Source organism: Marmota flaviventris, chromosome 15, assembly GCF_047511675.1.
Source record: "Marmota flaviventris isolate mMarFla1 chromosome 15, mMarFla1.hap1, whole genome shotgun sequence".
Taxonomy (NCBI): domain Eukaryota; kingdom Metazoa; phylum Chordata; class Mammalia; order Rodentia; family Sciuridae; genus Marmota; species Marmota flaviventris.
Genome location: NC_092512.1, coordinates 19616265 through 19644067, shown reverse-complemented (window position 1 = coordinate 19644067; position 27803 = coordinate 19616265). Strand labels below are relative to the sequence as shown.

General features: G+C 37.5%; 1 protein-coding gene across 4 annotated transcripts in view; it reads left to right on the top strand.

The window, feature by feature from the left end:
- Nucleotides 1-27803, top strand: part of Col14a1 (collagen type XIV alpha 1 chain) — a 198769-nt gene that overhangs the window by 28699 nt on the left and 142267 nt on the right. For all 4 annotated transcript variants that reach the window (XM_071602156.1, XM_071602155.1, XM_071602157.1 and 1 more), the window contains exons 4-6: nt 2660-2803; nt 7304-7390; nt 27342-27497. In XM_071602156.1, coding sequence (XP_071458257.1) covers nt 2660-2803; nt 7304-7390; nt 27342-27497 — 387 coding nt within the window. The remainder of the gene's footprint in view (nt 1-2659; nt 2804-7303; nt 7391-27341; nt 27498-27803) is intronic.

Genomic DNA, 27803 nt, shown 5'->3' with positions numbered 1-27803 from the left:
GTGTCATGACTATTTAAATACATTATAATCAATTAACTTGATAGAATGTTATAATTCAGAAATTATACCTTATTACTGTAAAGGCTAAGTAGACATTGTAAAAATAAGTGATAAATTAAAGCAGGAAAAATATAAGTTGAACAAATTTATCAATCATGAGTATAAAGTAATATGTAAAAAATTTTAATTTAATTTTAGTTGAATTTTTCTTTCTCATATTTATGCTTCTATTATACAAGTATGATAAACTGAAGAGAGGGCATGTGGGGGGATTGCATGGGTGTCGTGGAAATGAAGAAGGAATCAACAACTGGACTTTTTAGTTCAAACCCTGGTTTGGTCATTTTTAAGTAGTGTGATTCTGGAGAGGTATTTAATATCTTAGTGCCTCTGTTTCTTCTATGCAATGTGTCAGGCAATGTTAGTGACTTCCTTGTGGAGGTTTCATGAAGGTAGATTTGGGGACCTGTAATATTGGCATGAGAGCTTGTTATGAAATGCTAAAGATAAGGTCTCAACTCCAAACTCCTGAATTGGCATCTGAATTTTAAGAGTCCCTAGGCAATTCCTATTTGTATTAAATCTGAGAAACAAGACAGACAGCTGAATCACCTGGCTTCTTGGTTGGTCACTAAAAAGGGCATTTTTTAAAGTTAAGAAATACTATGCATAGGCTCATTAGAGTGACTTTCAGTTGAATGACAGCAGATGCCAACTTTTCCTGTGGTGGCCTACAGAAGTGACTCACTTGGAGAAAGAAGCTCTTGATTCTCAAGACTGGGTCAGACACTACACTTTGGAGTGTGTCCCAATTTTGAATTTTTTGGACTTTTAAAAATAGTTGGTTTAGGGGCTGGGGCTATGACTCAGTGGTAGTGCACTTGCCTGGCATGTGTGAGGCACTGGGTTTGATTCTCAGCATATAAATAAATAAAATAAAGGTCTGTTAACAACTAATATATATATATATATATATGGTTTAAAAGAAGAAGACAGCATGGAAGTTTAAAATGTAAGAGATTCTAGAATACCATTATGATTCTATCTAAATGTCAGTATACAAGTTACTAATTTGTGGTACTTTTGAGAATTCCCTATGTCAGATTTTGGAATGTAATGAGGAACCATACAATCTTAGAAGTTATTTGGATGGCTTCTGAGCCAAACCTCAACCTGATCCTTCAATCCCCTCTGAAACTGTGCATCCAAAAATGTATGTGCCCAACTCTTACTTAAATGTCCACAGTGAAATAAAAATAAAAATATGGATAAAATGAAAATAAAAACTGGGGTGAAAGCAAATTATTTCCTGATGAATGTTGAGTTTACTTTGCATAATGTCCTTATTACAGTGCCCCAAGTCAATTGAACAACTTGACACTCTGGTATCTACTCGACTAGATATAGTAAATAAAACTGCAATAAATAAATCTAGACACATACTGTTTATAGGTGTTTTAGTACTTTGAAACATAGTCCAAGTATTGTTTATGCCAGTCTTTCACCATGCTATTCTGCAAGGATGCTAATAGCCCTTATGCAATCAAATGGTTTAATAGTCAAATAGATTTGGGAAATGCTAGTTTAGACAGAGTTTTAAACTTTTTAATGGAAGGATTCTCAAAGCCTTTAATAAAATAATACATTATGTAACTCTCAACAGAAGACTGTAATACACAGGGTTTTACATGGAGCTTTTTGTTTTTAGGAAAGCACCCATTATGAGAATTTACTTTTGGTGAATTTTATAGTGGGTGAATTTTAAATGATAGAAATTTGTGAAACCAGATTTGACATCTTGGATGCAAATGCATTTAAAGAAAGGGGCTTTGGCACGAGAAAGACCCAACTTTCTGTTCTAGTAGCAGGCAGCATGAAAAGTAACAGCAAAAACACCTTTCAAACTTAATGACATTCATTTTATTAGAATATAATTAAAATATATTATAATTTGTGTTATCTTTGATTAATTTGGCAAATTTCAAACCCCTCTTGCTGTTACTGATAGAGGGACAGAGTTTTAAATTAATTTCCCTTTTCTCAGATGCAGTAATCCGTACCAGAAACTCTTAAGTGGGCAGGCAATGCATGGTTTCTTCAGCATCCTGAGCCCATGGTGGCTAGATTTAAGATAATTCAATTGTTCATGTTTCCAGGATGCTTTGAATTACTTAGAGAGGCCATAGGAAAAATTCCAATGTGGATAATTATGTTCAGCCTGCTCATAGCTCCCTTTTCATTTTTAAGCGGAACTCTTTTCCTTGAAGAGTATATCTGATATTGAGGGCCTGCTGTCTTCTGCCTTTGTATCATGGCTTTGCCTAGAGAATACAAGTCATAGTATGCTGTGATGGAAGATTTTCATTAATGTGCTTTTATCTAATTTAGTCAGTTGTCCAAGTTTTCTAGTAAAAAAGAACAGCTGAAAATGAGAAAGTTGTATTCCAAGGAAGTGCTATATCCACGTACTATTTATTACATGCATTTTTATACGCCTTTACCTTTCAGTGTACATCAAAACATTATGCTGTACACTGTAAAAGTAAACAGTGAAAATGAATTTTAAAGGTGTCTTAGCCTTTTAAAATCTTGTTTTATTATTTCATAATACACATAGTTAACCTTATGTAGAACTGTTTATCTTTCTGTTTTATTATAGGAGGAAAAACCAATCAATTGAATCTCCAGAACACTGCAACTAAAGCAATTATTCAAGGTCTTATGCCAGAGCAGAATTACACAGTTCAACTTATTGCATACCATAAAGACAAAGAAAGCAAGCCAGCTCAAGGCCAATTCAGAAGTATGTATTTATAGGTCTTAAAGAACCACTGTGGGGCTCTGTTCCAACATTGTATTTGAATCTGTCGTATATATTCTAAATGCTTACAAATGTAGATTTTTTTCTAGATTTGCAAAGATCTTAAAAGAACTTCACTCCAACCTTCTATGTATTCCTCCTATCTCTACCCTTCCATTTCCTTATTGTGGTGGATTCCTCCAATTCTTCAAGTTTTACTTTCCAAATGCTCTCCCTGACATTGTTTCCTGAGTTTTACTTAGACATCTCTCCTATGTACCTTCTCTGGTTGTACTAGCTTCCCCTCTGGTTCAAATGACATCGTATTGCAGTGGCCTTTTTATTTCTCTGTGTCCCTGACAAACAAGCCTATAAGGTTTGAGAAGTCAGAGGTTCAATTCCTTCTATTTTTCATTATATTCTAACTGCATATCATATGCATGGCATAATAGGTGCTCAATAAGTACTTAAAAACTATATGATGATGCCTGCATCTCCTCTGTAGAATCATTCAGCAAATGTAGAGTGTGCAGGGGATATTGTAACCAGGGGAGAAAGCCCTGAAGTTGCCCAGTTCAGGTCTGCATAGTTCTATTAGAAAGCTTTTCCTAAAATAGAGTTTAAAATTAGGTCACACAGGCCCTGGTTCTATAACTATCAGGATGCATTCATTTATTTATTCACTCCTTTTTTGATTAAAAATATGTACTACATGTCTACCATGTAGCAGGCCATATTCTCAGTACTAGACACATGTTAAATCATTGCTTCTATAGACTGGGTATTCTAGTTACCAGAGAGGCCCTCTTCCCAGAGGTGATCTTTCAAATATGAAGGACAAAATTCTTGTATTGTGAGTAAGAACAGAAGTCTATCCTGGTTAACTTTCTGTTACTTCATTGCCAAAGAGCAATTTAAAACATAATATCTCCAAATCAACCAAATGGTACAATAAACCCCTAAGTTTTCATCATCCAGCTTTAGCAATTAGCCACTCATGGTCAGTCTTCTTCCTATATAGGGCCACACTCTCTTTACTGTCTTGATGCAAATCATAGACATTATTTAAAATAGAATCACCTTATATTAAACAACAGCTTTTTCAATTCTGCTGTAAGATTAATCCACACATTCAGGAGGCCACAGAATCTGAAACTCTGTATATCAATGTTCTGTCTAGATTTACTACACCATGTTTCCTATTTTCTTCCTTCCCTGAGTAATGTTCTGTGTGAACATTTGGTGACTTAAAAAAAAAAAAAACTAGAATGAAATCAAACAAAACTTTGTTAACCTACTACCTCTTGAAACATGTGAACAAAGACATTTGGTATATTCACCTATCAGTAGGATGTACAGATGTTATAAATATTATATTCTTTTGAGACTCTTATTGTCCACAAGCTCTGGAAAAGTTTTTTAATATTATTTTTAGTATAAATCAGCCTCTTCTTTTATTCAGTTTTTAGCATCTTATATCTCTATATAAAGTGAATGAAATAATTTAAAGTCAGTGAGAAGCAGTAAAAGGTGAAATGGTTTGTTTAGCTGGAGTCCGAAGGTTTTACAACTGTATATTTCAAATATCCCACCAACAGAGCAGTAGAAGAAACAAAGACCCTTAAAAAAACTTTCTCAGTAGCTACTTATTCAAAGTACTTAAAAAGAAATTCATTTGTTTACAGCTTGATTAGCTCTGAGGAATAATTGTAGCAAAGGTCTAACTGGTTAGCTAGAAAAATTATATGCAGACTTTTTCTTAGCTATGTTATTGTTACTGGCAAGAAAGAGGGATTAGTTTGACTTAAATAACAGTTTCTAAGAAAGAAATTCAGTTAACTTTTTCTTGGCTTGCTTTCATTTTTAATGTTGCATGTCAGTAATATTCTTCCTCCCTGTAAGATGGAGTTAAAGCCTGGTTTCTATGACTTGAAAAATTTCAAAGTTAGATCCAAGAAAATTGTGGTCAAGACAAAGCTTTGTGGGTATAGGTTTGCAGCTAGTGCAGGGATTTGGATTCTTTGTGAGCCATCTTCTTTTGGATATATAGGAAACCTATACAACCTTTGGATTTTAAAGACAGAAGGGCATGTCCAAACGCAGGATATTAGGCGTCCAAATCTGCCACACATGACAATCACTTCCAGTCTTGGTTTCCTCATCTGCAAATGGGGATGACAGCATGTATGTAATGTTGTGTGGATTAACATCAGCACATAGTAAGACATAGTAGTTACTGTTGTAAACCACTTTGCTCACGACAGTTTTCTAGTTATGTCTTTCCATGAATAGGATAGCAACTAGGTGTGATATATCTGTTGCACCTTCTAGGTGACCCATTGACCCAATTTTCAAAGTGATTTATTTTTCTTTTTTATCCATAATTGGGGTTATGGTGTGTCATGGCAAACTTTCTTTTCAGTAACCATTTTTCCTTTTTGCAATGTTCTTTTGCTGATCTCTGCCTGCAAAACTCTGCCCATGTGACTTAAATGTCACCTTTCCAGTGAAATTTCTCCAGACTCCATCTTTGGAATTATTATTCTTTCCCAGATCTATTTCTACCTCCGGCCGTACTCAGCACAATTTTTCTTATATTAAATTTGCCAACATATATTCTTTGAGAAAATATAAGTAATTTGTGGCCAAAGTCCATGTGTGGGTGGAGTTGAAGATGTAGATTTGGAAATTATCCATGGGAAGATGAGAACTTAAATTGTGTGATAATACAATTACAGGCGGAGTTTACAGAGATGCAAGGCAGCTTTTGCAGACGATCATTTTTTTTTTTCCTGGAATGAAATAGAAAAAGATCCAAAGAATGAGAATATAAAGGAGGGGTTATCCAGGATAATGCCTTTGTAAAAGCTGAGAAAAAGATTTTTTTAAAAGCTGTTTTAGTCAGTTTTTTCACTGCTATGACCAAAGGATCTGACAAGAACAATCTCAAAGGAAGAAAAGTTTATTTGAGGGTTCACGGTTTCAGAAGTCTCAATCCACAGATGGCCCATTCCCTTCCTTGGGACTTTAGGTGAGGCAGAACATCATGGTGGAAGTATGTGGGTAGAGAAAAGCAGCTGGGGACATCTGCTCAACAAGGACAAAATATAAACCTCAAGGGCACACCCCCAGGTACCCCCCTCCTTCAGCCATACCTTACCTGCCCACAGTTACTGCCTTTTAATCCTATGAGTGAATTAACACATTGTTTAGGTAAATACTCTCATAATCTGATCGTTTTACCTCTAAGCTTTCTTGCATTGTCTTGTACGTGAGCTTTTGGGGGACAACTTACATCTAAACCATAATAAAAGTGGTGCTCCAAAGGGCCCATGCTTATAAAGAAGCTAGAGAATAAGCTCTAAAGTGAATGTAAAAAAATTAGGTCAGTAGGACTAGCATGATCAAAGTATCTTACTACTTTTTTTTTCTTTTAAATCTTGTAATTTAATTTCTGGGTACCAGAAAGCCAAGGAGGGTTTTCACAGACAGAAACAATAGAGTTGGAGTGAGAATTTCTTGGTGGATGACAGGTCTCAAACTCTTTAGGCAGAAGGATAGAAGCCAGTGGAAAGAAAGAGGTGGAGGCTATGAGAAGGACAGGAGCCTTGGAACCACATCCTGGAGAAGACAGCAAGGAAGGGTGGGAGAAAACCATTGCTTTCCCCATGTAGCCTACCGGGTCCTAAATGTGCTGATTCTGTGAGGTGAATGTACAAGTAAATGAAGTTTGTTGCTGTTGGCTTGCTCCTGCATAGTCACAGGGCATTTTGTTTGTGCAGAACTTGCCATTCGGTGGTGGTCTTGAATGACTCCAACTGTTTAAGCCTCTAAGTAATGGCAGGAAAACTGTTGTGGATTTTAAGCAGAGAATACAAATACAAAGTTAAGCTAATGGTGTTAAGTTGGTAGTGTATCAAAGGGCCAAAGATCATTTTTTGGTCTCTGTTTCCTATTAATGTGACAAAGAAACACTACCCTTTGTTAACAGAGAAACATTTTTTTTTTTTTTAAGTTTGAAAGAAAACTGTTATAGGGTTCTCCTGTTGCAGATGGAGTCATTTCAAAGGAAACTATTCATGGCTAATATCTTTCTAGAAAGAGGGTCAAGCTCATAGGCCAAGTCCAGGGACATGAAGATATGGCATATATCTTAGGCCAGCACCCATTGGTTTTATAAGATGTGTTTTGGTCTCCTGGCTTTTTATACTCTTGTGTATGAGATGGCAGTAATATGCTAATTTTGCAGCAGGTATGAAGGAAGAAATTTAGTTGATACCTCTGCCCGTAGTCAGTACTCAACGCAAATTCCTTAAGTGCTTTCTGCACCTTCTCCTGAAAAGGTTGAAAAAACTCAGCAGTTCTAATATTTGGGGATGTGCTTGTGCCATGGAACTGATTTCTATTAATATTCTAAGGGTTTTCAGGGGTTTTAGTAAAAACTTATTGAATATTTTTTCTTTTGGACCTTAACGTATAGCTGTATTTCTACTTTTCTTCCAGTTAAAGATTTGGAAAAGAGAAAGGATCCAACAAAGCCCAGAGCCAAGGTTGTGGACAAAGGAAATGGGACTAAACCCTCTGTACCAGGTCAGACTTGCTTTTTTTTTTTTTGATTGGCTCACTTTGGGAGTTGGTTGTTTCAATGACGCAGGCTGTACATGCATGCGTGGTTGTTGGTGGCAGCAGAAGAGTATACAATCGACTATAAAAATCACCTTTGGGGCCTTTCCACCCTCTTCCTTCCCCAACCTAATGATAGTCAATACTTAGGTGTATGACTCTCTGGTCACCTCTCTTCACATTCATACATGTGCAGCCTTCCCATTCTGGTCTTTGTTCTGTGCCTTGCTGTTTCCCATGGGTGCTTTCCCCATCCATCTGTAGAGGAGTCAGGTGGGGCAGTGGTAAGCTTCTCAGGCTCTCCCATTTGCCTCCTGAATGCAACAAGCCTGCTGTTGCATTCAGGAGGCAAATGGGAGAGCTTGAGTGATCTTATGCTAGTTACCCAAATGATTGTGTCTCTAGTTCCTCATCTGCAAAATAGGAACAGGACACCTCAGAGAATTCTTTGGGATAAATCATGTCGATATGCATAAAATAGTCAGAATGCTGCCCACCCTTGAATATGTTAGGTGTTATTATTAGTCTACCTCATTTTAAACAAATGGCCAGATAATCTTTGTGGGATAGACTATGAAATGTACTGCTCATTCCCCTATGATTGGGCATTTAAATGTTTGCTAATTCTATCATAAACATACTGTAATGAGCGTATTTCTAACTGTGGCACTGCAGGGCTTAAAGGATTCGCAAATTTTGTACTGCCAAATTTAGAGTGTGCTAAATTGTCTTAATTTTTTCTATAATTTGTATTTCTACCAACAATGTATGACAGTGCTTATTTCTATATATTTCTAACATTTGAAATACACAATATTTTGAGTTTTCCCCGATAATACTTAATTACTTTAATTTTCATTTCTCTGATTACTAATGAAATTGAGCATTATTATTTTTTTTAATCTTAGTAATCATTAGTGTTTTTTTCCTGTTCATTTTTGTTTTGTGTTATCATTATTTGGGGGCAGGGATAACCAGGGATTGAACTCAGGGGGACTTGACCACTGAGTCACATCCCCAGCCTATTTTGTATTTTATTTAGAGACAGAGTCTCACTGAATTGCTTAGCGCCTCGGCTTTGCTGGTAAGCTGAGGCTGGCTTTGAACTTGCCATCCTCCTGCCTCAGCCTCCTTACTTGCTGGGATTACAGGCATGCACCACTTCGCCTGGCTTGTGTAATTGTTATTATTAATTTTTTATTAGTGCATTTATTATACATAGTATTGGGGTTCATTTTGACATAATCATACATGCATAGAATATGATTTGCTCCCTTTCAGTTCCTAGTGTTTCCGCTTTCCGTCTCCTCCTCCCTCTCCCTGTTCCCTTTCCTCTACTCTACTGGTATTTCTTCTACTTATTTATAGTTTTTTTAAAAAATTAGTGCATTATAGATGTACATAAAGGTGAAATTCACTGTGGTCTATTCACATATGTACGTAGGAGAGTTTGGTCGATTTCATTCTACCATGCCTCCCTATCTTCTTTCCTCTTCCTTCCTCTTCAATCCCCTTCCTCTGCTCCACTGACTCCCTCCTATTTTCATGGGATTCCTTTCACTAACACACACACACACACACACACACACACACACACACACACCTCTTTCCCCTTATTTTGGAGATAGCTTTTGAATATAAGAGAAAATATTCAACCTTTCACTTTCTGGGTCTGGCTTATTTCACTTAACATGATGCCCTCCAGTTCTATCCATTTACCAGCAAATGCCATGATTTCATTCTTCTTTATGGCTGTGTAATGCTCTTTTGTGTACCACCACATTCATCTTCTGAAGGGCACTTAGGTTGGTTCCATAATTTGTCTAATTGTGAATTATGCTGCTATAAACATTGATGTGACCATATCCCTATAGTATGCTGATTTTAGATCTTTTGGATATATAACAAGGAATGGGATAACATTCCTATTTTTTTTTTGAGGAATCTCCATACTGCTTTCCAGAATGTTTGTATTAATTTTCAGTCCTAACAGAAGTGTATGAGTGTACCTTTCCTCCCACATCCTTGCCAGCATTTATTATTATTTGTATTCATATTTGTGTTGTCTTTTCAAAATGAATATTTGGTGGCAAAAATATTTGTGATGAGGTACCTTTTAAAATATTTTCTATTTAATACCTGAAGTTCTATATCTAGTATTATTACTTTTTGTCCCTTGTCAATATCTGGAATTGTTTTCTTATTGGTTCTTTTAAATATTATGCATTGCTAATTATCTGTAATGAAATGGTATGTACTTTATTTGGCCTTTTAGTTCCATTCTGTAATATTTTTACCAGAAAAAATTTATTCCAATCACTTAAAAATGAGTATTTGGAAGCTTTCTAAGTATTTTGTATATAAAACCCTTTTCTGTTATATTGCTATTTATCTGCAAATATCTTCTCCTGGACTGCCATTGGCTTACAACTTTTGCATCTCTTCTCTCTCTCTCTCTCTCTCTCTTTCTTTTTTTGGTGCTAGGGATTGAACCCAGGGTTGCTTTACCATTGAGGTACATTCCCACTTCTTCTTTTTTTTTTTTTTGAGACAAGGTCTCAATAAGTTGCTGATTGTCTTGATAAATTACTGAGGCTGACCTTGAACTTGTGAGGTTCCTGCCTCAGCCTCCCGCATAGCTGGGATTATAGGCACGTGTCACCATGCCTGGCTTGCTTTATTCTTTAATATATTTTCCTTTCATAACATCATGAACTGGATACTTATCTCATTAATTTTTGGTCTTTCTTCTTTTCTATTATATGCACTTTAAGGCTATAAATGTATAAGTTCTGCTTCAGCTGTATCATATAGATTTTGATATACAGAATTACTGTTTTCTAATTATTACTATATTATCTTCTTTGATTCACAAATTACTTGAAATATGTTATTAATTTCTAAACACGGAGATATTAAACATATTTATTTGTTATTAATGTCTAACTTTATTGCACTGTGGTCAGGGAATATGGTGTATAGGGAAATTCTTTGAAATTGTTGAGACATTTTATTACTTAGATATTGTCAGTTGTTAAAAACATTTTATTATTTAGATGTAGTCAATTTTTAAAACCATTCCACATGTCCTTGAGAAAAATGTGTTTTAGTCTCTATCACTAATATTTATCCATTTACATCTATAACTCTTGCAATTTTGCTTTCAATAATTATAATGGTAAATGAATATGCAATAAGAGTTATGTTTTCCAAGTGAATTTTTCTTTTTCTTGTTTTGTAATGATTTCTTTGTTCTTAGAAATTCAATGTTTGCTTCAAAGACTATTTGGTCTAGTAATAATGTAGGTGTAACACCTTTATTTTGTTTAGTACTCAAAAAATACATCCATTTTCTGTTCTTGAACTTTCTATTTGTGTTCTCAGGTTTAAGGTGAATAGTTTTATAAAGAAGATTTAGAGGCATTTAAATATTCTGTCTGACAATCTCTGTATTTTACTTGATAACTTCAGTTTACTTGGTAGAAGTTACTGATAATTTTGGGGCTTACCATTTATTTTGTGCTATTATCTCACATTTTCCTATCCTTTTTTTTTCTCTTTGATGCTTTACTTAAACTCATTCAAGTTTCTTTTTTCTTTAAATTCTTTTTATCCCTCTATTGACCTGAAAGGTATTTGTGATTTTCATATTTTCTTGTATGATTGTAATCAAAAAGTTAACATGCGTATGAAAGATATTAATGAATTAGCATTTTTTTGCCACTCAGTGGAATGGTGATGACTCCCATGAGATGGGGAGGGGGACAGTGAGGAGGTTGAGGGGCCTAGTTGTGTGGGGGGGATTGTCTTAAAAAGTGAATTATAAACAGTGACAATCCAGGCCAGCTTAGCGCTCCCAAGGCGTTGAGTGGGGAGCACTAATGGAAGCCATGGAGACCAGGAGACCCTCCCCATGCAGGTCTTTCAAGCAGGATCTAGCATAAGTATCCCTCCAAATTGTGTTAGCCTCATGATTCTCTTCTAACTGTGCTGCTCATTGTTTGCCTTACAATCTATAATTTTCTGGTACAAGAGACTACTTTGACAGTGGCTCAGATATAATCAGACACAGTTCACATATTTTAGAATTTTAGTTTAAATGCAAAGAGCTGAGATCCTTAGCAGAAGTTGCGATGCAGTTAGTTACTTGTTTTTAATCTACTGTACATGTTTCTTCAATAATCTAAAACTAGCTCGCAAACAAAAGTGGAATTTGCCTTTGAGCACAATATTGGCACATTTGCATGATGGCTATTTCTTCATTGTGTCCAAACAGCTTTTTCTAGTTATTTTTGGAGTTTTGCATAAGAACGCAGAACCTGATTAAAGAAGATTATGAGACAGATAGAAGCAGCATGGGGTTTCTTTCTTTCTTTCTCTTAATCACTTTTTCATTTGTGATCACTGATTCTCATTCTCTTTCTGTCTCAAGTTCTCTACAGTACAGAGAAGGGTGGGTCCTACAGCTCTCACTTTTTAGGGGAAAAGTATGAGATGACTTTGTTATTCTTTCCAGAAGTCAGCAAACTATGGCCTCATGGGCCATATCCAGTCCTCTTTTTTTTTTTTTTTTCAGAAAGATTTTTTGGAACACAGCTCTGCTCATTCCTTTACATATTATCTATGGCTGCTTTCCCACAATATCAGAGTTGAGAAGTTCCGACAGAGATCATATGGCCTGAAAAGACTAGAATATTTTCTGTCTTGCCCTTTTTAGAACAAGGTTGCTGATTCTTTTCCTTAGAATGTTTAAAACTTTTGAATGTTTTGGAATAGAACCCTTCACTATACTGAGTGATTAATTGCTATTCCAAGGACAGCGTGTCTGTTTTGCTACTTCTAGTAAGAATTGTATAGGATGTACTCTCATTTATATACCTTTGAAGGCTTCTACTTATATGCTCACATTTTATTTTACCTGAAACTAGAGAACTCCCAGGAGTTAGTTGTGAGGATGAAATGAATTAATATATGTAAAGTACCTGGAACATAGTAAATGCCAGATAAGCATATGCTGTTTAGAGTGCATATTTTATATGAGTTGATGCCATCATAGCTAATCTTTCATGTTGATTTAACAATGACTGCATAGCTGAGGTTTGGTAATTTCCGCCTAGTCCTGAGCACTGAGATAGTGGCTGGGGAGTAAATGGTGAGCATGGTCACCAAATTCTGCCCTGACAGAGCCTAGGTGGCCCAGTGGCAGCTTAACATATGTACCCAGTGCCTCCTCTTGCTGAAGAGCCAGTTCTGAAGTATACACAGTCATTATGGTTGAGTGTGACAATCTTTAGAATTTGAGCTGAGCGTATGTGCCTGAAATCCAATTTTGTGTTTGCTTCTGCTAGGCATCCCTCCCTGGCTTTTAGCTGTGGACACATGATTATCCTCAAGGTGTATTTTCCACTTACTGGGATGGCTGATCTCCCATAAACACTTAATGGTCCTTGACTCATAGTTCACAGATTGATTTAAAATTTTGTGTCCTTTCCTGCTGGGTATTCTAGGCCTTGGATCTGCCAAACCCAGGGCTGTGAGCTCAGCTTGAACAGATGGAGATTTAAATTTCAGTTAGGCAAGGGTCAGAAGATCAGCTAAAGCAGAGGGGGATAGGTGGGTTTCACAAGTTAATGCCAGTTAGATCCTGACTCCACTCCTAGAAGCAAGGGGCAAGGGGCTGGTTCTGGTCATAAATGGGACATTGGGGTTAAGCTGTGGGCTGAGATTCATGCATTAAAAGGATTAGAATGATGCTTGGCTCGTTGAGTATCCTCTTTAAGGGATTTTTCCTTCTCCTCCTCCTCCTCTTCCTCATTCTTTCTCTTCCTCTTCCTCTTCTTGTCCTCTCCTATTCTCTCTGTTAATGTAATCACCGTTGTCTAGACACTCCCCACAGCATTCCAGCTCAACTAGGGTGGACTAGAACATCATTGCTAATCAGTTCAGGGGAATAGGAGGAAATTCTGCCTTTGTGCCTGGGCCCTGCATTAGGGAAAAGGCCCCTGAGAGTGCGTCACCACAGGCCTTGGCCACACACAGTTTCAACATTCAATTATGCTCTTCACAAACTCGGGATCCTCCCATTCAAGAAATTAATATAAAAAGTGCTCAGGGCTGCTAAAAGCCATGGGATGCCTGGTGGGAGCAAACGTAAAATCGGATTTCAGGCACACGAACTCAGCTCAACTTCTAGATTGCTGCAGATATAAAATGAGTGAAGAATTCATAACCAGTATTTCAAATCACAGAAATAAATCATGAGCTGAGTAAGAGTCAGAGGACACATACTGGGTGGTCTCTGGATTCAATGAGTTTCAGTTATGGAACTATTACCTAAAGATTGTATAATAAAGAACAATATTAATAAGTAATAGAAGTATTCAAAACAGAAGAAAGAATAAAAGACTATAACAAAGGATATCAATAAATTTTAAAAGGAACCAAAAAAAGTGTGTATGTTAAAAGATGGTCTCACTCACTACCATGTTATTGAGACTGTAGGACACCAAGGACAAAGAGAAGATTTTGAAAGAGGAAAGAGAATCAAGTAGGAAGAAAAGGACTTGTTGAACCCTTTTTTAATTGATGGAGATTTAGTTATCTGTGATGATCTATTCTTCAGTACCTTGAGATGTTGAATAAAACCACTCTTTTTATTATATTCCTTTATTTATTTTCAGTATCAGGGATTGAACCCAGGGGCACTTAACCACTGAACTACATACAAAGCCCTTTTTTGTTTTTTATTGCAATCTTCCTGCCTCAGCTTTCTGAATCCCTGGGATCACAGGTGTGTGCCACCACACCCAGTAAAACCACTGTTTATAAAAAGTAATGTCAGTGAGTTACATAAAACCATGATAGCAGAGATAAAAGAGGACAGGAATCCCTTCCAGTGAGAATACTCCTAGTCCATAGCATTTCATATGTTGTCACCTAAATGTAAGAAGGCAATTGATATAAAACTTGGAATTCACCCTGTTTACACATGGTTCCTAACAGAGCTAATTGAAATCCTTTTAGTTCTCAAGATCTGTGTGAGAACTAAACTTTTCTTCTTTAGACTGTTTCCCTTTTGTTTATGATCTGCCTTTACTGAACAATTCTAGGTGATATATTAGTCAGGAATCTTTTTTTTTTTTTAATTTTTTATTGTTGGCTGTTCAAAACATTACATAGTTCTTGATATATCATATTTCACAATTTGATTCAAGTGGGTTATGAGCTCCCATTTTTACCCCATATACAGATTGCAGAATCACATCAGTTACACATCCATTGATTTACATATTGCCATACTAGTGTCTGTTGTATTCTGCTGCCTTTCCTATCCTCTACTATCCCCCCTCCCCTCCCCTCCCCTCCCCTCTTCTCTCTCTGCCCCCTCTACTGACATTCATTTGTCCCCCTTGTATTATTTTTCCCCTTCCCCTCACTTCCTCTTGTATGTACTTTTGTATAACTCTGAGGGTCTCCTTCCATTTCCATGCATTTTCCCTTCTCTCTCCCTTTCCCTCCCACCTCTCATCCCTGTTTAATGTTAATCTTCTTCTCATGCTCTTAGTTACTACTCTGTTCTTAGTTACTCTCCTTATATCAAAGAAGACATTTGGCATTTGTTTTTTAGGGATTGGCTAGCTTCACTTAGCATAATCTGCTCTAATGCCATCCATTTCCCTGTAAATTCTATGATTTTGTCATTTTTTAATGCAGAGTAATACTCCATTGTGTATAAATGCCACATTTTTTTTATCCATTCATCCATTGAAGGGCATCTAGGTTGGTTCCACAGTCTAGCTATTGTGAATTGTGCTGCTATGAACATCGATGTAGCAGTGTCCCTGTAGCATGCTCTTTTTAGGTCTTTAGGGAATAGACCGAGAAGGGGAATAGCTGGGTCAAATGGTGGCTCCATTCCCAGCTTTCCAAGAAATCTCCATACTGCTTTCCAAATTGGCTGCACCAATTTGCAGTCCCACCAGCAGTGTACAAGTGTACCCTTTTCCCCACATCCTCGCCAGCACTTGTTGTTGTTTGACTTCATAATGGCTGCCAATCTGACTGGAGTGAGATGGTATCTTAGGGTGAGTCAGGAATCTTTTGACTTCACCTGAAACACATTCCAGCTAGTTTAAGCACAAAACAGTCCATGAAGAGTTACGTCTTATTTAACCACAGGACACGTTTGGGGAAATGTGTCATTGGGTAATTTGGTCATTGTGCAACCGTCATGGGGTGTACTTACACAGACTAGGTGGCTTGGTGAATGATCCAACCATTTTCAAGTGTTGTATGTACACGTGATTGTACATGCTGTGCCTTTATATGAATGGTGGTGCACTAGGCTTGTTCACACCAGTATTGCCACAGACACGTGAGCAATGACCTGTGCTGTGGCATTATAATGGCTATGATGTCATTAGGAACTTTGCAGCTTCACTATAGTTCCATGGGAGCACCATCACCTGTGATCCATTGTTGACGGACATGCCGTCGTGCAGTACATGACCCTATATGCAACCTCATTGGATCTCTATCTGAAATAAATTTTGGTGTAATCCATCTCTCAGGAATTCTGGAGCTTGGCAATTGATAACTTCCTTCTTGTTGAAGGATTTTTTATTGAACATCTTGTCTCTATACCTTCAGGGTTGACTGCATCAAATTGAGCAGGTGTTTTGGCTTCAGAAATTGCGAAATTTTACAATCTATTTGTTAATGATTTGGAGTAACAGGGATGACTGAATTGTTGCATTTTGCAGAAAATCACCTAAAATCACCTAAACAAAAAAAGTAAACATATAGTCAAATAATATAGTACTATATGCAGAACTGCAAATAAATGGAAATGTCACGTGCTGGCTTCTAAAGTGGACCAGATATCATTTTAAAATAGTGGTGGTCAGACAAAGTAGACAGGTAGATTTCAGAGAAGATACGTGAGAGATGGGGGATAGAAATTGAATTGGAAGTCTCAGAGATGGTAATGCTTTTCAGGAAAACAAAGGTAATTATATTGGGACAAAGGGAAAAATAAACATGGATGAGTCAAGTGGAGTTGAATTCAGGAGAGCCTTGAAAAGCACAACAGATATTTCAGGTGTAATTCAGTAGGTGGGGCAGGGAGGAAGTAATCATAAACACCAGGGCTGGAAGTTCCTGTAGCTGAGTCAGTTGAGAGGTCTTGAATCTGAGCATTCCATCAGGGGTGGTCCTGCACCTGCTTTCGTGAGCAGCAATCTCACCGTTTCCCCAAGCAGACATCCTGTCTGTAATTGAGTGGAGATCTGTCTCCTCGTCCATGCCTTGTGGGCATACAGAATGTTCCTAATCCCTCTTCCATATGACAGCCCTTTCAATATCTGAAGACAGCTGTCATGTCTTCCCCATATCCTTACGGTTTAGAGCAGAGAAGAAATGTGATGAATGTGGTGGTTAGTAATTGCCAGTTACTATGAAGAGGCGGGGCTCTGAGTGACAGCCGGAACAGTCTTCCTGCTGTAGTGCAGCCATTGAGCTTCACACTCCTGGAGGCTGTCATGGTGGAACTCACTCCAGGTCAAACTTGAGACCATGGCTTTGATTTCATGCTGTCTTTAATTCCGAGGCATGGGAAGCTTTCTTTCCCTCTTTCTTTTCTACCTTTTCATCCTCCTTCTCTCCTTTCTTCCTTCTCTCCTTTCTAATGCTTCTCTTTGTTGATAGAACCTGAACAGCACAACAGCTAAACAGTTCAGGCTTTGCAAGTCAGTCCTGGATTTGGATTTGGTGTTTCTACTTCTCAGTGTGTGACAATGGGCACATTTTAATCTCCCTGGTTGCTTAGCCTTTCCTTCTGAATGAAGGGAGAGAACACCTGCCTTCTAGGATTGATATTGAGCATAAATGGAAAAGACAGGCAGGTAGAAAGAGGTTTATGGTATGGAATTGGATTGCGTGATTATGAAGCTGAGGAGTCACAGCCACAACCTGGAAGCCCAGGGGAGAGCCGAGGTGTCATTTCAGCACACAGAGGTTACTGGCGAGTTCCCATTCAAAAGCCAGCAGGCTTGACACCTAGGTCTGCAGGCAAGAGAAGACTGATCTCCCCCGCCCCGCCCCAGGAGCAAGGCAGGAGCAGCTCTGGACCTCTCACCCATCCTTTTTGCCCTGTTGAAGTGAGTTTGTGAGTTGCTCCCACAGCAGAGCAGGCGATCTGCTTTGCTGCTCACCCAGAAACACCTTTATTGACACATCCAGAATAACGTTTGGTCAAATGCATAGGCACCCGTGCCCCAGACAAGTCAACACAAGAACTTAATCATCATGCTTAATCATCATGTGTATTTCTAGGAAGAAAGAAGTTCTAGGAAGAAAAATAGAAGCAGGTAAAGGAAGAGAATGTTGGGGGGAATTGTTTCACATTAGCGTAAGTCATCTATCACGGATGCTTGGAAAGGTACATCTCCACCAAGACTGGGTTAGATGAGCACCAAGCTCACCTTGTTGAAGATGAACTCCAAGTATAGCTGAAATGAGCCCCTGGCTCCACATCCACTAGTCCAATGCTATTTCATATAACGGTGACCATTCATGCTGCCTTTGTGAGGACAACTGTGGTAAAGAAAGCATGGTGCATTAGAAAAGGCAGATTGGACCAAACATTTAGAAGACCTGGTGTCCTGTCCTAGCTGCTAGTAACCAATGAGTTCATCACCGATCCTCTCTGAATCTGAGTTTCATTTTCCAAAAAATGAGGACAGTAGTGGTTCTTTGTGGGAATGTTGTAAGAAACAGAATATGCCAATGTATCAGAAAACTCTTAGAACAATTTGAGCTCTTGACAAATAGAAAATGATCTTAACTCTTTTTTTTTTTTTTAAATGTCTCTTCAGTGAGAAGTCTGTAGCCAATCATGGCTTGGTAACAGTGAGCTTCCAAGAGTTCTACTACACCAAATTCTTAGGGATTTTCTTTTGCTTTTGGTTAGGAAACTTGAAGTCAACCTCACAGGAGACTTAAGTGAAAAATTGTTCTGCAACCACAGTTTTTTTTTTCTTCAAATGTCTTGATTAATGAATGGCCTTGCTATATATTTTGCTAGTGGCATAGAAAAAAATAATTCAAAGCCACTAAATGAATCCTAGACTAGTTGTGGTGAAATAATTATGAGGTTTCCTGACTGTATATTAAGACAGTGTGAGTAAAAATAGTACACTTTTGCTTTTCATTCAGCTTAGCCACTAGCATTGGGAAAACATCAAGGAAGATAAGCAACTCTGATAAAACCTCCCTGATCTCTAAATAACTGTAGCCTGTTTTCCCAGTGCAGTTGCATGGCAGGGCAGGAGAGACCACATTTAACTGAACTATCATGGTTCATTTCTCTAATGCTTAAGTTATGAATTACATGAAAACATTATTTTTTTAAAGAACACAATTCAATTTAGTTCACATTCAATGATGTGACAAGAGTTGAGCAGCCCAAAGGATCTAAAAAGGTAATGCATAAAATTCCTTACTTCTCAAAGTGTTCGAGGTCTAGTCAGGGAAATAGAAATATTTGCAAAATGCAATATTCCATTGTAACAAGTACAGTAACTATATAAAAATTCAAGGAAGGAAATGAGGGTATTTAGAGTCCCATCTGGGGGCAGTGGAAAAATATTCATGGAGATAGTGAAGGGTAACCTGGGTTTTGAAGGATGAGTAAGAGTTTACCTGGCAGAAAAAGTCCTGTAACTCCTGTAGTCCTTTTTATTTTTTTGTATTTTCATTAACTTGTATGGATGAATATTTTTCTCCATAAATACACTGTAAACATTTCTACATAAACCCAAACTAGATCTTTAATCTAAATGCCATTAAGACAAAAGAACTAATGTGGTTTAAAGGGAAGACTTTTAATTTGGTAATTTTATACCATTTTCATTAAAATAGCAGCCCCACCCTCACATGTAGTTACTCTTTATAAGATAATAAGATTTTGTTTATTTTTATAGGCCCCTTAAAAAATCTGAATGTATGTTGTCTTAATATAGTTATTTTATATTACTGGGAATTTAAACTGCCTGTAAGGGGAAATTTGTCACATTCCTTACGTTCCTTGTTCCCTAGAACAGTGCTCTTGGTACTACACAGTTTAAAAAAAATATATATATATATATGTATATATACATACATATATATATACACATAAATTTCATCTGGGAAATTAGTTGTACAATCTCAAATTAACAGACACAGATTTAGAATTTCTCATTATGTTAATAACACGATTAAATTAGTATGAAATTATCAGTAAAGAGCCACTTTTTACAGGCTACTTTTGCACCAAGTGCATATCTTTAAAGGAGAAAATAGTTCTGGACAGACAGTTGGAGATGCTTGTAGAGAACACATATTAGCTGCAGCCACAGCAGGGCAAGCCTATCTATAGAGACACTGCTTTATATTAGAGGCTCCCCCCTCCCTCCCTCCATCCCTCCCTTCCTTCTTTCCTTCCTTCCTTCCTTCCTTCCTTCCTTCCTTCCTTCCTTCCTTCCTTCCTTCCTTCCTTCCTTCCAAGTATTAAACCCAGGGGCACTTTACCACTGAGCTACATCCCTAGCCTCTTCTGTTTATTTTGAGATAGGGTCTCACTATGTTGCTGAGGCTGGGCTCAAACTGCGATCCTCTTGTCTCAGCCTCCCAAGTCTCTGGGTTATAGTTGTACACAACCACAACTGTTCCCCCACCACACTTTCTAAGTGTATATGCTGTAGAGTGCCTTCATGAGATATGGGACATGTTACCTGGGTTCAAATCCATGCTTTGCCACTTAGCTATCTGACACCTTGGGCAAATCACAGAATTCTTATATGACATAATTTTCAGGACTGATAATAATAGTACCTGTCTCATAGTACTATCTATTAAATCAATAGATTGATGTGAAGGGCACGCCGTTTAATATAATGATGAATGTAGCCTTCAGATATGGAATGGCAGGAAACTGTTAGTTCTCCCAGGCTTTCTTACCTTGCAGCTTTAGAAGGTGCAGAACTGAGTGAGAACTGTTCTTTCTCTACTTGTGCAGTTGTTCCTTTTGATTCTGACATCAGACAGCTGTGAGCTTTGCAGTCTGCCTCATATATTGAGTGTTGCATTTAGCTGTTAAAGCATATATCTATATTTTTACTCTTTCTGTTTTTTTTTCAGAGTTGTGTTTTTGATAAAGTTCATGTTCTGCCAAAAGCTGAAATAGAATATAATTCAAGAGGTCATTCTCCTTATCCCTTTGCTTAACTTTATTTTTCTTTTTGGTGTATGCAAAAACTTACTGACTAGGATGTTTGTCAAAAAAATTGCAAATATCCAAAGTGTACAATATTTCTCTATGTTTTAACTGTACATACAATATTGAGAGCAAAAAGTATTTAGTTTATTTAAAAATGAATCACTGAATATTGTTTTTTTAAAAATTTTTTTAGTTGCTGATAAGACATTTGTTTTATTTATTAATTTTTATGCGGTGCTGATGATTGAACCCAGTGCCTCACACGTGCTAGGCAAGCACTCTACCACTGAGTCACAACCCCAGCCTTGAATATTGTTTTAACAATAAGAGTATATTACTTATTCATCTTTAATGCAATTTAAATTATATTTTGCTACTGGATTTTATGCAATATTAACCTGGTCCCCCAGGCATATGTATTTTTTCCCCTACCATCTGATTCATTTTAAGTCACTTGCTTATTTTCTTTTTGATTGGCCTCTTTCCCTTAATGAATATTGAGATGGATAAGGTGTTTGCCAGTGGAAGGTGATAGTATTTGTCTTCAGTTTTGAAACTGGGCTTGTTTTATCATGAAAAGAATTTGGGTATATTTCTCAAAATATCTACTAGAGCAGCTAGAATAATGTTTGAGATGTGTAATCATAGAACTTGAACATAACAGCTTTAAATCTCTTTAAATAGCTTTGGTTAGGAAACTTGAAGTGTCTAGATGCCTCTGGCAAAGGTAAACCTGCTGACAGGACAATTGTGACACTTGTCTATGGGCAGGTCCACCCACACTCACCCGCCTGAAGACCTATGCGCTGCCTTTGTGCTTGTTACAACAGACAATAGCCACTAGGTTTCATTGTGTTTGGATTTATCTTAGAGTAATAACCTGGGTTTAGGACCTTTGGGGAAAAAAGTTTTTATAGTTCCCTTGTGAGTATGTAGAAAAATCATACTTTGGAATACAGAACCAGTAGTAGATTTTGACATCTGAAGTCCTTGAAAAGAACATCTTTCTGCTGATGTAACAGATGCTGGACTTTAAATTAGGAAACAGGGCACCAGTCTTAATTTCAAATACAATATGCTGAAATTATAGCTTGCATTTAGGATTTTGGGTGCTTGCATTATATGACATAAACATAAAAGTATTTTCCTAGATAATGTCTTCTGCAAGCCAGGTAGGATTACTTCACTTTTCTTTTAATTAGTTAGTTTGAATATTTGTGTGTGTGGCATAATAAGCAGCCCACCCTTCCTCCTCAAGATCTCAGATTTTGACTACCACCCACATCTATCCACCTGGTGCTGGCACTACCCCAGATCCATGGTCCTCTCACCCAAGCAGTCCACCTTGGATCCCTTCTTTCCTGTTCCCTTGCTGTCCTTTTTACCTAGGTCTACCATCACATTTAAATGTAATGTTCTTGTACCTACATTTTTTTCAACCACCAAATATTGCTATTTTCCAAATGGCAGTAGGTTGCTGAGATTCCTTCCTACTGCTGTATTTCAGTGAAATAGCTCATTTAATTTTGCTGTTATATTACTTTCCATTCAATGCCATAATTAATGATCCTCTCTCATATTAATGGTATTTGAGTTGTTTCCAGCTTTTTACTACTGTGAACAGTGCTACTGTTAAATTCCATCTACTTATCTCCCGTTGTATGTGTGAAAGAATTTCCCTTGTTGTAGACTCAACAGTGGATTGCTAGGTGATAAGTTTGGTTCAATATTTAACTTTAGAAGGTAATGCCAACAATTGCCTACAATAAAAACAGTGAATTTACAAATGGGTTTACAGTTTTGAATGTTGGACAGGGAGAGAACAGAAGTGATTAGGATGTGATGATTATAAGGGAGGAGGAGAGAAGATATAAGTAAAAAATAAAGAGTGAAAGAGAGAATAATAGAGATTGACTGTTAACAGCAGAAAAGAGAAAAAGAAAATCAAGGGAAAGAGATATGTAAGACAAAAAATATATTTAAATTAAACATTTTAAAATTAAAAATAAAAATAACAGACTACGAAGCAAAACTGAAATATGTGTATCAAACTTCCTAGTCCTCATAAAAAATGATCCATAAAATAATGGCTTCAGAAATGCTAGAAATAATAATAATAAAAAAACAAATGTGAATATGTATAAATGGCTCTGAACCATTAAGGTCAATTAAACAGAGAAAAGAAAAAAGGAAAAATCTTGATGAAAAGTTAAAGAATCATCTCTGTTGGAGTTCAAAGGATTTTCAGTTTCCCTCTCAGAAGTGATAGGTGAGGTTGTCTGGAGTGTGATGCTTGCTCCACCCTGGGGGTGGGGGTTTGTTAGAAAAGAGAGGTTATCCTATAGGCAGAATTTCTGGAGTCAAGGTTTAGGCTTAGATATACTCCAGGCTCTTTGCTGAATGCCAATTGGTCTGGAGTTATTTATTTATTTACTTTTTAAGTACCAGGGATTGAACTCAGAGGCATTCAACCACTGAGCTACATCTCTTTGAACACAAGGATATTGCATTCAGCTCTATTTTGTATTTTATTTAGAGACAGGGTCTTATTGAGTTTTACTTAGCAAGCCTTGCCATTGCTGAGGCTGGTTTTGAACTCGTGATGCTCCCGTCTCAGCCTCCCAAGCTGCTAGGATTACAGGTGTGCACTACCATTCCCGCTGGTCTGGAGATTTTAAATCTGCACACCTCCAGGGCCCAGCAGTTGCAAGTGCACACTGGAAGATTGCATCCCAGAGATCACCCCTTGGTCCCACTCATGTGGTGGAGGAGCCAATTCTTAGTCCACTGGATCACTGGCAGCCCCCACATTTTCTGGTCTCGGGTGGGTTCAGTCTCCAAACTCAATCTCTTCCACCCCTGCCCTTTCAAATTCCTGGCCAGGTGCTTTTCTATTTTTCTATTCTGCCATCTTGAAAACCCTCTACATTCATTTATTGACCACGTATATTTCCCATTCTCTATAAAATCTGTTCATGTTTCTTAATATAAATTCTTTTTCTTGGTTTAACATATTACACAGGTATTTTTCCAGCTGGTCCTGAAAGCGGCAGGATCAGAGGGGGAGGGGAGAGCCAGATGGGTTTATAGGATCAACTGTCTCCTGTGTAAACCTCTCTCCATGTTTGATTTTCTCCTGGTCACTTAGGCACATTCTATGGAGTGCAATGTCGGTTTACCAGGCCTATATATTGGGCCAAACTCAGGTTTGCCAGGAATCTGCTCCCCCAGCTGCTGGCCACTGTGCTGTGCTTTCAAAATAGTTCCTTCCTCTCTCCTCCACATGCAGGTGGGAGAAATGGGGCTCCCCCTGTCCCCCACACAAGGTTATTGTGTTCAGTGTGCCTTTCAGTTTAGTCAGACAGTGTCTTTGATCTCTAAACTCTCCTTACCCAGACATGCCTCAGGCCTCCTAAAAATATGGGTTTCTTTAATTCCCTTATCCTTCTACTTTGCTCACAGAGGGACTGTTGTGGCTCATGCCTCTGGCTGCAGTGACAGCTGTAACGCTGGGGATTTCTTCCTTATTATATCTAACCTCCTGAGTCCCTAATCTGCTTTGAATATACAGTATTAAATTCCAGTATAACCCCACCCCCAGCCCCATTTTTGTTCACCCACCTTGCTGAGGGGCTGCCTATCTGCTTTCTGGGTTTCACACCACAGAGCAGCCAGGAAAATGACCTCCATTCTGCCATCTTGAAAACCCTCTACATTCATTTATTGACCATGTATATTTTCTGTTCTCTATAAAATCTGTTTATGTTTCTTAATATAAATTCTTTTTTGGTTTTATATATTACACAGGCATTTTTCCAGTTGAACTTATCTTTTTTATTTTAAGGTGTTTTTGAAATTTTAGTATTATTAAAGTTATCTTTTGTTTTATAGTCAGTTGATTTTATACCTTACCTGGGCTAGATCTTCTTTATATCTCTAAGTTACTATGACTTCAATGTACTCAATAAACAGAGCATTCTTAATGGAGATCATTTTTTAAAACATAAAATACCAGTTTTCTTACTCCTCTTCCACATAAACAGAAAGTGTTTCTTTCTAAGAGCTTTTCTGCATTGTTCCTTAACAATTGTGTGAGTATTTCTAGCAGTTTTGGAAAAGAACTACTCTTCATTTGGGAGTAGGCTTTCCCCAGAAAAAAAAAAAATTAGAGAAATGGGTCCTTAAAGCTTAATCAGACCTCAATTTTCCCTGCTTATGTCCAAAACCCACATTAATTTTTATCCCATGATTCGTGGCAGTATTCCATTTTAGACTTTTCTTGGTTTGTTACAGTAGGGCTGACTCCCAGATACAAAGCTGGTAGCTTTCTTCTATTAAAAAATGGGAATTTATTGCCAAAAAATATAAACTATTAACTTTTGGAGTGAGGTGTACTGTTGAGCTCCATAGGAGACTGGAGTATTTCATTGGCAAATATATTCCCCCCCATCTGGTAAAAGTATCTAGATGTTCCATGCATATTTATTTCTGGAAAAAAAAAAAAAAACGAGACCCTTTAAGGCAAAGTGGTGTGGTAGGTGCAAAGGCATATTAAGCTGCCAATGCCAACCATAGTAGTTCAGCTGTTTTTCTTTAGGTTATAAACATATTGGTTTTGTTTCTTAACACACCTGTGCTTTGGTTTTCAATATATAAATTATATTTTAAATATTTTTTGTCTTTTTTTTCATATTACAAATTTAATTAGTTAGCAGGACGTACATGGTAAACAATGCCTTTTAACAACTAAAGTTTGAAATTTGAGAGTAATGCCCATCTTCCAATGGGTGTAACCCTAAGTTTTTTTTTTATTGGTTCTTTTAGTTATGACAGTACAATCCATTTTGATGTAATTATACGAGCATGGACTGTATCTTATTCTAATTAGGACCCTATTTTTGTGGATGTACACAATGGTGGGATTCACTATGGTGTATTCATATATGCACATTGAAAAATTATGTCAGATTCATTCCGCTGTCTTTCTTTTTCCTTTCCTCCCTCCTTTCCCTTCATTCCCCTTTGTCTCATCCAATGCGCTTCACGCCCCCACCCTTATTGTGGGTTAGCTTCCACATATCAGAGAATACATTGGACCTTTGGTTTTTGGGGGACTGGCTTATTTCGGTACAACAGTCTCCAGATCCATTTATTTACTGGCACATTTCATAAAGTCATTTTTTTATGGCTGAGTAATATTCTATAGTGTATATATATCATATTTTCTTCATCCATTCATCTGTTGAAGGGCCCTTACGTTGGCTCCATAGCTCAGTTATTGTGAATTGAGCTGTTATAAACATTGATGTGGCTATGTCACTGTAGGATGCTGATTTTAAGTCCTTTGGATATATACCAAGGAAACAAACTAAGTAGGGATTTTCTGGGCTTTCAAGAGACAAAGTGGATAAACACATATGCACACACACATACACACACGCAGCTTGATCTCCTCTCTTAATATGAAATTGCCGCCGAGTCAAGCAGTCCTTTGGAAGCACAGACTAGAGTATGATGCAATGCTCCTAAAGGCACTAAAAATACCATGACGTCTTAAAGGATTTGTAAAACACTTCAAGAGTATTCCCTCATGCTGGCTGTCTGTGAACAGAAGTGGTGGTTTTCAGCTAGTCAAGCAGCCTGCTCCTTGTAGCAAAAACATGGCCGGTTACTCTCATCTCCCAGGATTCCTGTGGGTGGGGGACATTCTCTGGTGGTCAAGCTTCTGTCATGCTACTCCAGTCACTAGGCATCCTTTTCTGGATCATTATCTAGAGTCCTCATAGAGCCATTTAAAAAGTCAATTACTTAGCTGGGCAAGGTGATTCAGGCCTCTAATCCCAGCGACTAGGGAGGCTGAGGCAGGAGGATTGCGATTTAAAGCCAGCTTTAGCAAAAGCAATGTGCTAAGCAACTCAGTGAGACCTAAAGAAAATATAAAATGGGGCTGGGGATGTGGCTTAGTGGTTGAGTGCCCCTGAGTTCAATCCCTGGTACCTGCCGCCAACAAAAGAAAGTCAATTACTTAGATAATTATCAAGGAGAGAATCTTGCATGGACAATATACAATTTTTTTTTTTTTGGAATTAGAGGAAATTCTTGGGTTGTATTCCAATTTTCTTTCTCCAGAAAACTTTCTACTTTAGCAGAGGTCTGTGTACCTTTCTTAGATTAAATGCTTGGCCTTGACTTTTCCTTGAATTTGGGAAAATTTCTCTTTCCTATCACTTCCTCCAGCATAGACTTACCAGACTAGGAGAGCCACCTTTTGGCTTCTTGGTCATCTTCCCATCTTGGGTGACTGACCTACACTGGTGTTGCTAAGACCTTTCCTGGAAAGAATCTGCAGGCCAGAGCCCAAAGTTGGATGATTTTGTACAGACACTACTTTCTAAAACACTCAGAAGGATGAGATGCCAGGTTGGCAGGAACCTGCCAGTATTTTGCTAACTATTTCCAGAACACTGACTCTGCTGCCAACCGTTACCACAATTTTTTCCTAGTAAGAATGCATCTAAGGGCAGGGTTGTAAAAAGATGACTGCTTTAATGGGAACTTTATTGTAACCTTAGCACTGTTATTTGAGAGACATTAAAAGAAAGTCTTTTAGAGGTTCCAACAGTAACTAACATGTGTGCTTTTCTGGTTTTTGCTTCACAGAAGTGAAATTTTTCTGTGAAACTCCAGCGATTGCTGATATTATAATCTTGGTTGATGGTTCTTGGAGTATTGGAAGATTCAACTTCAGACTGGTTCGGCTTTTCTTGGAAAACCTGGTTACAGCGTTCAATGTGGGCTCAGAGAAGACACGAATTGGTATATCTCCTGTTATTGACAATAGTAGTCAGCTATCAATATAAAACCACTGGAAAACTCTACAAACTGACTTTTATTTAGAATTACAGTAGCAACTATACTGCTGTTCCTTAAAGTGCATGTTTAGATCAATAACTATTTATTCCTAACTAATTTTTGCTATGGCAATATCATCCAATTAATTATTGAATACATTTTAATTTTCTGAAAAGTCAGAATCTTCTCTATTAATAACAATAATAAAATTTTAAAGGTATAGCCTGTTTATGATTTTTGTCACATAGCAGGTTTTATTTAAAAAAAAAA